The 13,619-nt window shown below is 46.1% G+C and overlaps 1 protein-coding gene across 1 annotated transcript in view; it reads left to right on the top strand.

Moving 5' to 3' along the window:
• Window positions 1–13,619, top strand: part of CDS2 (CDP-diacylglycerol synthase 2) — a 335,907-nt gene that overhangs the window by 283,282 nt on the left and 39,006 nt on the right. The window contains exon 12 of the mRNA XM_085636351.1: window positions 1,163–1,266. Within this exon, the coding sequence (XP_085492477.1) occupies window positions 1,163–1,266 (104 nt within the window). The remainder of the gene's footprint in view (window positions 1–1,162; window positions 1,267–13,619) is intronic.

Raw genomic sequence — 13,619 nt, 5'->3', positions numbered from 1 at the left:
AGCCCTACTTTGAATTTGATGCCTAAAGTCTTAAGCAACCCAGATATAGAGAATTTTCACCTAGTATTTAGTTTCACCTTTGTGTCTGAGAGGAAAGTATGCACCTTCATCTGTGACCAAGATAACCCTAGGAATATGACCTTTATAGCAGTAAGATTGAGTCATATTTTAAGCATCTCTTACTTAATTTGCCCAAAACCTCAATTCTTTGTGTCTATACTGTCTAGCATTATATAGAAATGTGGGAGGTTGGTGCATTAGGGTCTCATTTTCCTAGTAAGGTCGGCTCACCCTTGTGCTGGGGTCTGAGTCTTGATTGCATCATGAGAAGCAGCAATGTATTCTCCAGGTGTTATTGTCAACTAACCGTTTGTTCAGTGATTTTAGCAATTGCTCGTGTGTACTTTGAGAAAATCAGTGATCCATTGAATGATTCTGCTGCCCGGCTTTAGATGGAGGTGCAAAGGTATTTACATGAGGGAAAACACTAGTTATGTTTTGAAAGTAAGGGCCTCAGGTATCTGATTGAAGTTTTGCACCACATCTGCGATATGACATGTATCTTTTCATGCTTTTGGTCTTGGCTGGAAATCTCTCCTGTGCACTGTATCTAGGGTATTTATCATCTGACACCTGCACTCTTTATATAATTTACTCTGCCAGCTTTTCGAAGAATCTGGGTTGTTGGAGTGACTCTTAACTACCTGTGTGTCAGAGAACTACTGTGAGCGTGACCTTGTAAATTTGAGCTAACCTATTTTATTGCAGATCCAGGTTGTCGGGTTGTGACAGTTTGCAGTAATATTTTTGAATTCTGACGACTTGGTGTGTGGGTTCTGGATTTTACTGTCTCTTCTGGTGAGAAAGATGGTGCCCCACTGAGACCTATTACAAAGTAAAAGTATTTTTTTTAAGAAGAGGTGCTGTGTTTCTGGCTTAATAAACAGTTGTAAACGAGAGGAAGTATTTTGCTCCTTAACAAAATCCATTTTAATTCCAAAGAAAGGTAATGTGATGTAGCTAATTAGCCATTGTTTCCTTGTTTTTTTCTATACAATAAATACAAACACTTCACTTCACTGGCTCTCTCGTTGTGCAAAATATGCTAGGACCATATATTGCTATTCATCATGCCTTGCTGTGTTTTTTCTTACTTTGACAGGACTTTGCCAATACCATCCCAGGCCACGGTGGAATTATGGACCGATTTGACTGCCAATACTTGATGGCGACTTTCGTCAATGTGTACATTGCCAGTTTCATCAGGTGAGCTTTCTTACAATCCCGAAGCCTTTTGTATATTAATCGAAACCAAAATGTGATAATTAAATATTTTTCGGGCAGAAGGGAATGATGCCTTGTTTGCATTTACTAAGGATAGCATGCTGTTATTTTTTCAGCTTTATAATGGAACGTCCCTTCTTTTTAAGGATTATAAAGGTTCTTCCAGTTAGTTTGGATCCCAAAAGATCTTTATAACCTGGAAAGTAATTTTCAGAGCAGCATGTCTCCCCGGAGGAGCCCATGTAATGCCATTGCTGTTTGTTCTTGGTTGAATTAGCTATTGTCACTCCATCTTATTTCAGAGTGAACCACTGATTTTGTGTACATAATTTTGTGGAGGGTAAAAGTCAATTCCATAGGGGATGTAAATCTAAGGACAAAGTAAAACGTTAGAAGCCTAAATCTCTCGGCAAATGCCAGGAAAGCGCAAATCTCTATTTGGACTGAGCAATGTTTAAAGTCAACTTTTTAAATTCAGCAGTTGGTTCCGAAGCGTAACCTGTTTTATAAATTCAAATTTCCTTTTACATATCAAGGACTACTCTCACTTAGAGGATGTAATGCTAGTTTGAGTTTGTATAGAAAGCTGTAACACGAGAAAGATGAGCCGGATTTAAACCGTGCAGTAGATCTGCCTGTAAACGTTTATTATCTCTTTTAAAACTTACCTTGAGGCATGGGAAATTTGATATGCAAATACATACCAAAGATCTCTTGATTGTCTAAGGAGGGAGTGGGGTGGTAGTAGCTGTGGCTATATGAAAAAGATGTACCTACGAAAATGACTTTTGTTGTAGGCATGCCCACGTACAGTGGCTGGGACTCTAAAGGAGAGATCCACAGATGACAATCAGCACAAATATGTTATCTTGCTTTGCTTACCAAAACAAGTGGCATGTCAGCAAATACTTGCTCGTACCTGATCATCATCATTAACAACGTTACTTCAGGCAGTAACCTCTCTCTGTGTCACATATTTCCAGACTTGCTATAGCTAATTAAATGAGACAAACAAGGAGTACCTCAAGGGCCACTACAGATCCTTCCAACTGGTATGATGGGAATTCAGTGTGGTTGTGTTGCAACTCGTGAAACCTGTTCAAACCAATACCCCAGGTGAGAGATAGCATTTTTGCTAGTGGTGGAGTTGACTAAAAGGGTCAGCGGATTGTGGGCTTTTACTTTCATGGAGCCTTTCATGTTTTTTGTCAAGGAACTAGAAGTCCTGGGAACCAATCCAAAGTCCATCCATAAAGTTTCACTGGACTTTCTCCTGTGGTAGTATAGTATTTTCCCTAAATCTGACTAGTACAACTGAGAAAGCATTACATTCTTTTTGCATTCTCAAGTATCTAGAACTGTATAGGAAGAATTAGCCATTTCAGGACCGTCGACTAACTTGTTATGATTTTGGCCATCCATTCAAAAGCTGACCTCAGTGGCTCCTACTACTATTGTAAACACCATGAGACTCCCAGCTTGATGACGAGTAATGATTCAGGCTTGTGAATCTATGAAAGATATCAACCCTGGAGAGCTGTATTTACAGGTAAGTAAATTGTTTCTTATTTGTCAATCTTTTTTATTGTCCACCCTATTAATAAGCTTGATCATTGACTCCTTTTAGCATGATGCCTTTAGCTCCGTTCCTCAAATAAAATCACTGCTTGGGTCAGTGAGAGTTTTCCAATGATTTTAGTAGCGTTCCCAAATTTGTTTACCACCAAAACTAAGGGTACTCTCAATGCTTAACACTTCCTACAAGATCCTTAATGAGGTGTTGGCCATCCGCTTACTCCCCATATGTGCTCTCTGGTTCACCTAGATCAAATGGAATTTATTCCCATGCGTAGCACCATGTCTAATATTCGTCAGCTGCTCCAGGCCTCGGAAAAACAAGAGGTTTTATCGCTGAGGGTGCTGGACCTTTCGGTGGACATCAGGAAGGTATTTGACTCTCTCTGTTGGGAGTTCCTATATGCTACCATGTTTGGCATGGGACTTGGCCTTACCTTTGTCAGGTGGACGGTGTTCCGCTACACTCGTCCGACTGCTAGAATCTGCACCAGCTCTCTGATATAGGAGGCTTTTGTAGTGGAACGGGGCACCCGACAGAGCGGTCCCCTATCCCAATTATTGTTCACTCTAGCCATGGAAATGTTTGCTTTAATGGTTCGCCTGGGCCAACATTATTGTAGACTGCGCCTTGCTGATGAATGTACGTACCTTTCATTATATTCGAATGATATGTTACTGTATCTGAGGAGTGAAGAAGTTAACTTGAAGGAGCTGGTGAGGGCACTAACAGATTTTGGCTGTGATTTGGATTTAGAGGTCAACTGGAGTAAGTCCTGCGTTTATTTTCTTCGTGGGGAGGTGGTGCAGTGTAGGCCCATTTCCATTGCCCCGGTATTGCGGTGGGAGCATCACACTTTCTGATACCTGGGGTTTTCCATCTATCGGTCACCTGAACTGTTGTTCGACGGCAACTATGGTCACGCTCTCGCTGGTCTGAGACGGTCGATGGCATTCTGGACAACGTTGCCACTTGGCAGAGTTGCTGTCTCCAAGATCATTGTCCTGCTCTATCTCCTCTATTTGTTGGCGGCTCTCCCGCTTCAGCTGTCCCGGAAGTTCTTTTGAGAACTCAATGGTATTTTGTTGTCATTATACGGGGGCGCCGTGTGACGTTCTGGAAGTTATGCCTCCCGGTGCTGGAGGGTGGCTTGGCAGCACCTGATCTAGAATTGTTGTATATTGCAGCACAATTGCAATGGGTGGCTCACTGGTGGCCTTGCCTTTGGGATGGTGTGGGTACCCGGGAGGATGGGTACCCGTTCAAGGGGTTATTGACTACGATCTTGCTAAGGCCTACTCCTCACTCTAGTGTATGGATTGCGCTAATTAGAACAGCACAATATGCTTGGGCCAGGACTCTTTTTGAAGCACGCATACCACAACACCATATATGCTCACACTTTCGCTCCTGGTTGCTCAACTCAGGGATCAACGAGGAGTCTGATCTGGTCTCAATCAGTGGACGACAGCTATGTTACTGGGTGATCTCTTTGTGGGCGCAATGTCCCTTTTTAACACTTAAGGAGACTTATGACCTCTTTGCGGGGCACTTTTTACTACACGGCACACTGTTTCACAGAATACCCGCGTGGCGGAGCTCTGGGGTGGTGGAACCACTGGAGCACGACTTCCTTCGCCTATTTTTCTCGTTAAAGGACGGATGAAGGCAGTCACACTGCTATGTAAAGCTCTTCTGCACGGGATACGGCTAGACCTTACGGAGTTCCGCACGCACTGAGAGATGGAGCTTGTGTCTCCTTTGACTGATCATGCTTGGAGGAGGGTTCTGGAGTGCACCTCAAGGGTGTACCAGAATGCTCGCTTCAAACCTATCCAATGTTACTATTTGCATCAGGCTTACGTCACCCCCTGGCGCATTCATGCTATGTTCCCAGCGGTGACGTCGAAGTGCCCTCCTTATTTTTTAGAGGGTGTCAGCTTTTTCCATATGGTATGGTCTTGCTGACTCTTGTCACTGTATTGGTCTCTGCTCCTCCAGGTAGTCCATGGAGTCACCAACTGGAAATTTGTGCTTAGCCCACAGCTGTGTTTGGTGGGCTTGTGCGAGCATGCAGCAGCTCGAAAAGCTACGGATAGATTTATAGATCTTGGCTTTATTCTTGCTCACAGACAGTTAACAATGAGCTGGAAGTCCTCTTGTGGCCCGATGTGTATATAGATGGGGGTTGGAACTGCTGAGATGGGCGGAATGTGAGAGGGAGGCAATCCGCAGGGAGGAGGCCAGAGGAGTGCGGAAGGTGCCGATTCTACCAGCGTGGGATGCCATATTGATGGTTTGTCCCCAAGTGGTCCGTGAGGGGCAACTTAGTGTTGACGAACCACTTTCGGAATTCCCCTTGCACGCTGATGACCTGTTGGTCGCAGTGTCATCCCTGGAACACAGTCCTTCAGGATGCCTGGTTCTCGTGACAGTCTTGGCACTGTGTTTATGTGTATGTCGGAGTGTGCCAGAGGATTGTTGGGCGCCTGGAACACCGTCCTGGAGGGTGGTGCACTGGCTTTGTTGGGAAGTAGGGGCCCGACTTAAGGGCTTAAACCACTGTTTCTTTACTATGATGGTTTTGGTATTACTGATCTTTCAACTTGTTGATTATACTGCCTCTCTGCACTCTGCATGACAATTGTTTTATTTTATTGTGTTTGTTATGTTGTAATGCAATATTAATATATTTTATTTTTATTTAGAAAAACATTTCAAAAGACACATTTATCTTTGAAAAATTGCGCCGTTACCTGTATGTGAGCATGTGTTTAGGATTATGACTGGTAATCTCATGAAGGAGAAAATATGCCCTTAAACGTGCCCTCCTTCAGTGAACAAAAATATTCAAACTATATAGTGCCAAGTCTGAGTGATAGAGACAACCCCCTTCTGCCCTAACAAATTGTCCAACCCACTGCAGGAAGGTGTGGGGGCAGTTTTTAGTATTAAGTGACAAAATGACCAGCTTTTCTTTGGTATCTGTCAAACAATATGGCTACATGGCTTGAATATCTACTAAGGTTCACTTTTAATGTGGCTTTCCTGGCTGAATTAAAGGTTCAGTTCTGGCAACAAAATGGTAAATCAACTTTGAGTTATTTTAAATTTCCACTTGAATTGAATCAAACTACCTCTTTGCATTTCTACAATGTGTGGGCAGTGCGGTTGCTTCAATGTATGGGTGATGCTGTCTCTGCCAATGAAGGTTCGTGCCTGACTTGGGCCGAAGGTTTGGCTTTAGCTCAGTCAATTAAAGCTGCTATAACATCCTTGACCTTTATTCATCTCTCCAACCCCTATTTCAGTTTTGAAAATACATTCAAAACAGCATTTAAGAATAACAGCTGGATAGAAAGCTGCACAGTGTGAATGAATCCATTTTGAAAGAACAGTGTGAATGAATCCATTTTGAAAGAAAGCAGTTTACACACTCAAACTTTTGTCTTCAGCCCTGATCCCTTTTGTAGGCATTTTCCTTTAAAAGCCTATATCCTGAAAGCAGACTTTTTGGTACCCATGTGGCCCCTTTGTTTTGTAAATGTACTGTATTTTTTCATTTTGGCGATGGGCATCTTTTTTCTTCCTTACACTTAACGTTGTATTAGAGAGAACAGGGTTGATACAGTTTTTAATGTACTTTATTAGTTTGCTCAAACAAACAACAGAGGAAAAAGAACAAAACATTAGGTCATCTTACTCACCAGGAACATCATTATAGCAAGTACATAATTGGTAAACAAGGGAGAGTACATAAATTCCATACTAGAACAACAAGAGGTCTCATTGGCAGAGCTACACAATATTCTAGATTTACTCAACCGACTACATCATCTGTGGTTAGATGACCCCCCATATTGTTCTTGTTTAAGCCCACGTTTTCCTCTTGGCGGGGCTTTGGCTTAGTTCTGAAGCAGTGCCCCCTGTCCACAAGTGTGCTTTATAGGATTCCCAGAAATCCCTAGGACACGCCTTAGGGTGCATGAGGTCGGTATACTCCTTTATGGCCGAACAGCTGTAGGCCACATACTTTAGCCTTGCTGTTCTCCGTGGGTATCACAGGAGACATCCAGCACTCTCACCTTGCCCGAGTAAGGGGTTAATGCAGGGCCATCTCAAGCTATGTGCAGAAAGGCTGCATTGATTGCTTTGCATTTTTTACATAGGATATTCCGCCAGGCGTAACTTGGATGATAGGTTGGGGCATGTAGCAGAGCCGCTGTAAGAATTTTAAGTGGAGTAATTTATGCAGATGTGTGAAAGGGACTATTGCCAGGTCTCATTCAGAACTATTCTCCCTAAATCATGTTCCCAGTCTCTCCTAGCCCCGTATGACAACTGAGCAGTGGTCCCTGCTGCCTCTTTTTGGATATACAATATTGTTTTAGTCATGTCTGACCTTTGGATCAGTTTAGTAACCACTGTCAGTTCAGTAGGGACCTTTAGAAATATAGAAAATGCCTCCCTGGCTTAGTGCCGCAATCTGTGGTACAGTAGTGTAGCCAGAGGGTTGGTCCCTGCCCCCACTAATAGAAGGCTTGGAGTGTTAAAAACTTCTCATCCGGGAACATATCACCCAGCACTTCTACACCCTTTCATTTCAAGAAGGCCACTGAGGATTGCTCGATTAATGGCGGCCAAAGGGAGTTGTTGTGAAACGGCAAGAGAGTAGAGTATACCACATCCATACCCAAATAGTTTGTGAGGGTCCACCACTCGTGGACCGTGGTAGCAATAAAATCCATCTCATCTCGTTTGCAATGGAGTTTACGAGCTACCACCGTAGTTAACAAATCTGAACGGACTAGGGTTCTTTCAACTTTACTTGTGTGAGCCTCCCCCAACCCCACCCAATGTCAGTCCAGTGTGTACTTGCTCTAGTTGATGAAAGAAAATGTAGGTTAAGACCACTGAGAAATTGACGAACAGATATAAAAGCTTTGGTAGAACAACCATTTTGATCATGGGGAATCACCCAGTAAGGATATTAATAATTTAATCAATCTCTCCACTTGGGCTTTGAGTGAGTTGAGTGCCACCCCGAAGTTTCACCTAGCCAACTCTCCCACATCTTTTGTGACCTAGACACCCAGGTACTTCACTTCAACTGCCATCCAGCGTAGAGAGGAATTCCTTCGCCATGGAGATGTACACTTTGTCAGTGGTAGTATTTTGGATTTGTCCCAGTTAATTTGGAGGCAGGATTTTCCCCAAATAGTATATCTCTGATGATGGGGGTCTATGTTTTTTACTGGGTGCTGTAAAAAAAGGGTAATATCATCCGCATACAAGGAAAGCAACACCGGACCTTCTTCCACCTGTATCCCTCTATGAGAGTGGAATTCTTGTAGCCAGTATGCCAGCGGCTTGATGGCCATCGCAAAGATCAGTGGGGATAATGGGCATCCCTGCCACATGTCCCTGTCAGTCTGTTAACGTACCACTAATCCGCACGCGGGTAGTCAAGCACATCTAGAGTAAGTCCGTCAACTTCAAACAGTGTGCCCCAAGCTCCAGCCTCCGCAAGACCTCCTTAATAAAGTTCCACTCCAGGGAATCAACTGCTTTCTCCATGTCTAATAAAATGGTGGCTGCCTCCAGCAGTGCTGGTGGGATTCTGTGCAACATGGCCATCACTGTACGCAAATTCAGTGCTGTAGATGTCTGAGGTATAAAGTGCGCTTGATCAGCCAAAACCAGTCGCTGCATGTTGACATTCAGTAGCGACAACAGCCTATAAGAGGAGCACAGTTTCGGATTGCGATCTGCCTTTAGGAGAACCATTCTGACCGTCTCTATCATTGTTTGTCGCAATCTACCCCTCTCGATAGCCTCACCATACACCTCAAGCAGTCAGGTTGTCAGTAGCACAAGAGAGAAGGACAAGCCACTAACCTTTTCTCAGCAGCCAGCGGGGACGATAGCCTGTAGAGGAGCCTCCCTATTCGCCAGGGCGCAACTCCCCACAGTGTATGGAACACAACTATGGAAAATAGCACTCCGGGGAACGGGGAAGGGGATAAAAAGAGTACTGCAGGAAATGCTTGCGTCTTCAGTCTGGTCTAGGCGTCTGTCACCCTCCTCTTATGTAAGCACTGCATAACGATATAAGGGAGAGGCATACGTGAAAATGACCAACTTTTGCACACATCTACAGCCAGACACTCTTTATAAAAACATCAATCACTCACGAGGAGCCGCCTGGCAGTCGATGTCCTGAAAGTACGGGCTTCTTACTCCCTTCAGACACTGAAGACGTGCCGGTTACCAGAAGATCAGGGATCCCAGAATGCGAGTGACATCAACTGCATACCCAGGAAGCTGTACCACCAGGCTGTTAACACCACAGCCAGAGTGTAGTGATCACGAGTGAAGTATTTCCCCACTGCTTGTATCATTTAAGTCAGGATAAAACAGAGGGAGGCACTTCCATGAAAAACAGTGTTCCGTAGGAAGAAATATCAAGAAGGCGCGCTGTGTGAAAACTTTTGCGTGAGCCAAGCGTTAAGGCCAAGAGCGCTTCAGCGCGAGTCAAATATCACGGCCAAGAGCTCTTCAGCGCGTTACCATAGGAGGCACAAGTACATAAACAAAGTAACTCGCACACGCTACCTGTTTCGGTGTGTGTGTTCCAGCGAGGTGTCTTCGAACTTTTCCAACGGGAATGCCTCAGGAGCAAGGTGCAATTATCTCCTAACTCCGAAGCGGGAAGGAAGGCGTCTGCTCTCGGCGAAAACGTAAAGAAGTGTCTCCCGCCTCCTCAGCGGGAAGAAAAGCATCCGCGCACTGCGGAAGCATCGGATGGTGTAATTCTGCCCCCACAGCGGGAAGGAAAGCGTCCGCTCCCGACGGAGGACATCAGAGGGTGTTCGCGACGTTTTCTCCGCTCCTTAGCGGATGGAAGGCATCCGCTCGCGGCAGGGAACTTGAGAAGATTGTCAAGCACCCTCCCATTGCGGAGGAGGTGCTTATATGGAGGCTGGCCTGTCCAGTTGCCCTGTTTGTCCCGGCCAGGCCCCACTGCCTTCTGGGAGATGGAGTGCAGCGGGCTCCTCGCCCATATACGCCAATGCCCATGCACACATGTGGATCTACTGGGGAGAGAGTTTAACTGGGCACGCTTGATACACGTAGTATCGCTACAATTCCTTATAGCACTCCACCGGGATGCCAATATAATGTCCTTCACTGCTAATGGGGAGTTAAGTAGTTCCCGAATGTCTCCTTCCACCCATCCAAGCATCACTTTGTCAAGATACTCAGAGATTTCAGACAGGGTGTTTTGGGTTATGGTTGAGTACAAAAGTTCATAATAATCTTGGAAAATTCCTTAAATATCTTTAGTGGATGTTTTTGCAGCCCTATCCTGACCTTGTGTACCAGTGATAGACATATGAGGTGTGTGTGACTTTAACACCCAGGTTAGTGTTCTACCTGGTCAGTCACCCTCACCATAGGCTTGAGCTCTTATCTTCTTCCCTTGATACAGAACCTCCCGTTTCACTGTATCATGGACGTCCCTCAGGGCTTCCTGTAAGGGTACCAGGACAGTGAGGTCATGAGTAGCATCGTAGTCAGTCTGGAGGCTTTGATTTTATGCTCAAGTATGTCAAGTCTGGACAAAGTTGATTTCAATATACTGGCCTCTTTGAAGATGCACATTCCCCGGTTATATGCCTTAAAGGCATCCCAAAGTACCCCTATCGTTGCCACTGAGCGGTTATTGAAATTAAAAAAAGTCAATGATGTTGCTCCTGATTTCGACTTTGAAAACTGTGTCACGCGGTTCATTCCCCCTCAATCGCCAATGAATGTTGGGTTGTGAAGCATCTGGGATTCCAAGCAGCAGAACAATCCGAGACTGGTCAGATTACGTTCTAGGCAGAAAGGTGGTATCCTGCACCATTCTCATAACTCTCTGCGCTACCAGCAGTAATTGATCCGAGAGCTAAAGTCATGGAGGGAGGAGTGGTAATTAAAGTCTTATGATGTGGGTGCATTACTCTTCACGCAGCTAGCAAGCCATAGAGCGCCTTATTTTACCAAGCGCCACAGCCGCCTGGGGGAGTGGGCAGGTCACCTGCGTAGAGCAGTCTCAGCGCCTGGATAAAGCCAGATTGAAGCCCTCAACCCTCCCTCGCCAGATCATTGGCAAGGTAGCATAGGAATGGCATTTATTCAATAAGGCATCAAAAGAACTCCAGGGTGTCTGTATTTGGGCCATAAATATTAAGAAGGACCATCGGCATGTAATTAATTAATATGCCCCATTACCAGTATCCGGTGGCCTTGATTGTCTGCTTTGCAGTCCAGCAGTGTAAATGGTACTGTTTTACGAATGAGGATCGCAACCGCCATAGGTATTGGAGGAACATGATGCAAAGTACTTAGTGGGTCCCACATGTGGGAGCAAACGCCTGGTGCGCTCCTGGTTTCGGGTTTGTTTCTTGGATGATATGATTTCTGCCCCATGCCTCGTGAGGGATGTTTGCACTTGTGAGGACTTTCATGGGTGTTAAGCCCATGCACGTTCCAGCTAATTAATTTGACTGGTGTTGCCTGATCTTGTACCACGTGTGTTCTATGAAATCGTAGTTCCACATGAGGTCCTGATGACTATCACCATCTCCCAGTATGTCCCTTGCACGAGTGTGAGATATTCAACAAGTAACATAGTAAAAAGCCCTCAATACCCTTCCCACCCTGCTCCCACTCCGACATAACAAGTCAGTGGAAGAACCTACCCAATACAGAAACAAGAAGGAACCCATGCAGCAGGGTTCATAACTGCTGCTGTGCTCTAAGCGCTCTGGGAAGCCAGAGAGCGTGCAGCTGGCCCGGGCACCCTAAATGTGTCCATAACTGTATAAGCAACTGTGTCAATAACCCCATACATTAAACAACAGTGCTTTGTGCATGAGGTCCCCCCGTCGTCTGAACCAAAAGCTAAACCTCCAGCAGAGGACCACCGATCATAAACATTGAATTAGGTCTAGAAAGCAAAACAGGAGTGGCATCAACAAAATATCATAGAAGGAATATTCAGTAACCACTCACTATTCTTCAGGAAGTCCATGACCGCCTCCGGCTAAGTAATTTTTTTTACCATGCCAGTAACTTCCACCCTCAATCTTGCCAGGTACTACATGGAATATTTATTCACTCGTTTATGCAACAGTTTTTTCGCTTAGAGAAAAGAACATCGGACCTCTTGGACTATAGGCAAGAAATCTGGTTAAAAGGACGTTCGTGACTTTCCATACTGTAATTCCGGTTGAGATCTGTTGAGGTGCAGAATGGTGTCCCTGTCCTGGTAGTTCAGTAAGCAGGCTATGACCTGTCATGGGGGCTTCCCCGGTTTAGGCCTAGCCGCCAGGGTTCTGTGGGCATGTTCTACTAAGTAAACAGGGGATAATACCTCTTTCCCAAAAAACGAAAGAATCAATTGTTCTACAAAGGTTTCCATGTTGGGTGCCTGCTCCGACTCTGCCACACCCATAATCCGAGCATTATTTTGCTGTGAGTGGCCTTCCAAATTGTTATTCTTAAGTTTTATGGTAGCAAGCTCCTTAGAAAGCGTGGCCAGTTTGTTTGTATTCCCTGGCAGTCCACCACATCTGAAATTCTGGTTTCCGGCTCCTTTAGTCTGGTGTTGTGTTTATCCAGGCGAATTGTGAAGTGAACCATCAGTATCGTAAGGTGATCGATCTTTGCATCTATAGTTTGTAGGCCCTCTTTCAGCTCCCTGAGCAGCTCTTCCACCTCCGAGTCTGCGGGCTGTGTGGGGGCCTACTGCAGATCCTCATTCTGGGTGGGACACTGTTTTTCTCAAAGTGGAACTTAGACTGCCTCTGATCCGCTTTACCCATGATCATTCTCCAGTCTGGGAGGGGATACCCCACTCCCCCCCCCCGGCAGTGCCTCTCCTGCCCCTCTGTCAAAGCGAGCAATTAACTGAGGGTGGAGAGAAGGCTGCCCTCCACGGAATGTCTCCTGGCCGCCCCTCCTCTGGGAAGGCTGTGTCTACTGATCCCAGTTTCCACCCAAAGTCCTCAGTTGTCAGGACTTCCACCAAGCAACAGTGCCGGGGCCCCAAATAACCCACACTATGGGGCTGTATTAGTGACCGCCCGGCTTCAGGCAGAGGGAGCTCTCCCAGGCACACGGGGCTCGAAGATCATCAGCTCCCTGTCCTCTGCATTATTCTTGCCACCTGGTCCCTGTCCTCTGCATTGTTCCTGCCACCTGGGTCCCCAAGGCCCAGAGCGCTATGCTGGAGATGTAGACCCTGCTCTGCACTTGTCCGCTTCTTGAGCCCCGATGGGCTGCGGCCAAACCTCCACAGTGTCGCCAGTGCACTCTCCACAGAGGGGGATTGGGTAGACCCGCAGGAGTTTACCATGTGCTGCAGCCCCCCCCCCCGCCCCCCCCCAAGGCCCAGATCATTGAACCAAAGGCTTAAAACTGTCTGCACTCTTGACTGCGCCTCGGGCCCCAATTATGTCTGCAGTTCACTTTCTGCAGGCGGGGTGGAGGTAGAAGTGGCAGGACCCCACAGCGGCCAATCGCGGGTTGCACCCAAGTCCAGGCCTAAGTCAAGGCAGCACAGCCAGTCACAGAGGCCTATCCAAACCGCCACACTCACCCGGGGCACCGCAGCTCCACCAAAGGAGCGATCGTGCAGCAGACGGCCAGGTAGCGCTGCAGCAGGCCTCCACTGACTCTTGCCCTGTGGCCTACACTAGCTTCCCCAGGC

The sequence above is a fragment of the Triturus cristatus genome, chromosome 11, assembly GCF_964204655.1.
Source record: "Triturus cristatus chromosome 11, aTriCri1.1, whole genome shotgun sequence".
NCBI classification, from domain to species: Eukaryota; Metazoa; Chordata; class Amphibia; order Caudata; family Salamandridae; genus Triturus; species Triturus cristatus.
The sequence above is the reverse complement of the archived record's forward strand: the minus strand, read 5'-3'. Positions and strand labels throughout refer to the sequence as shown.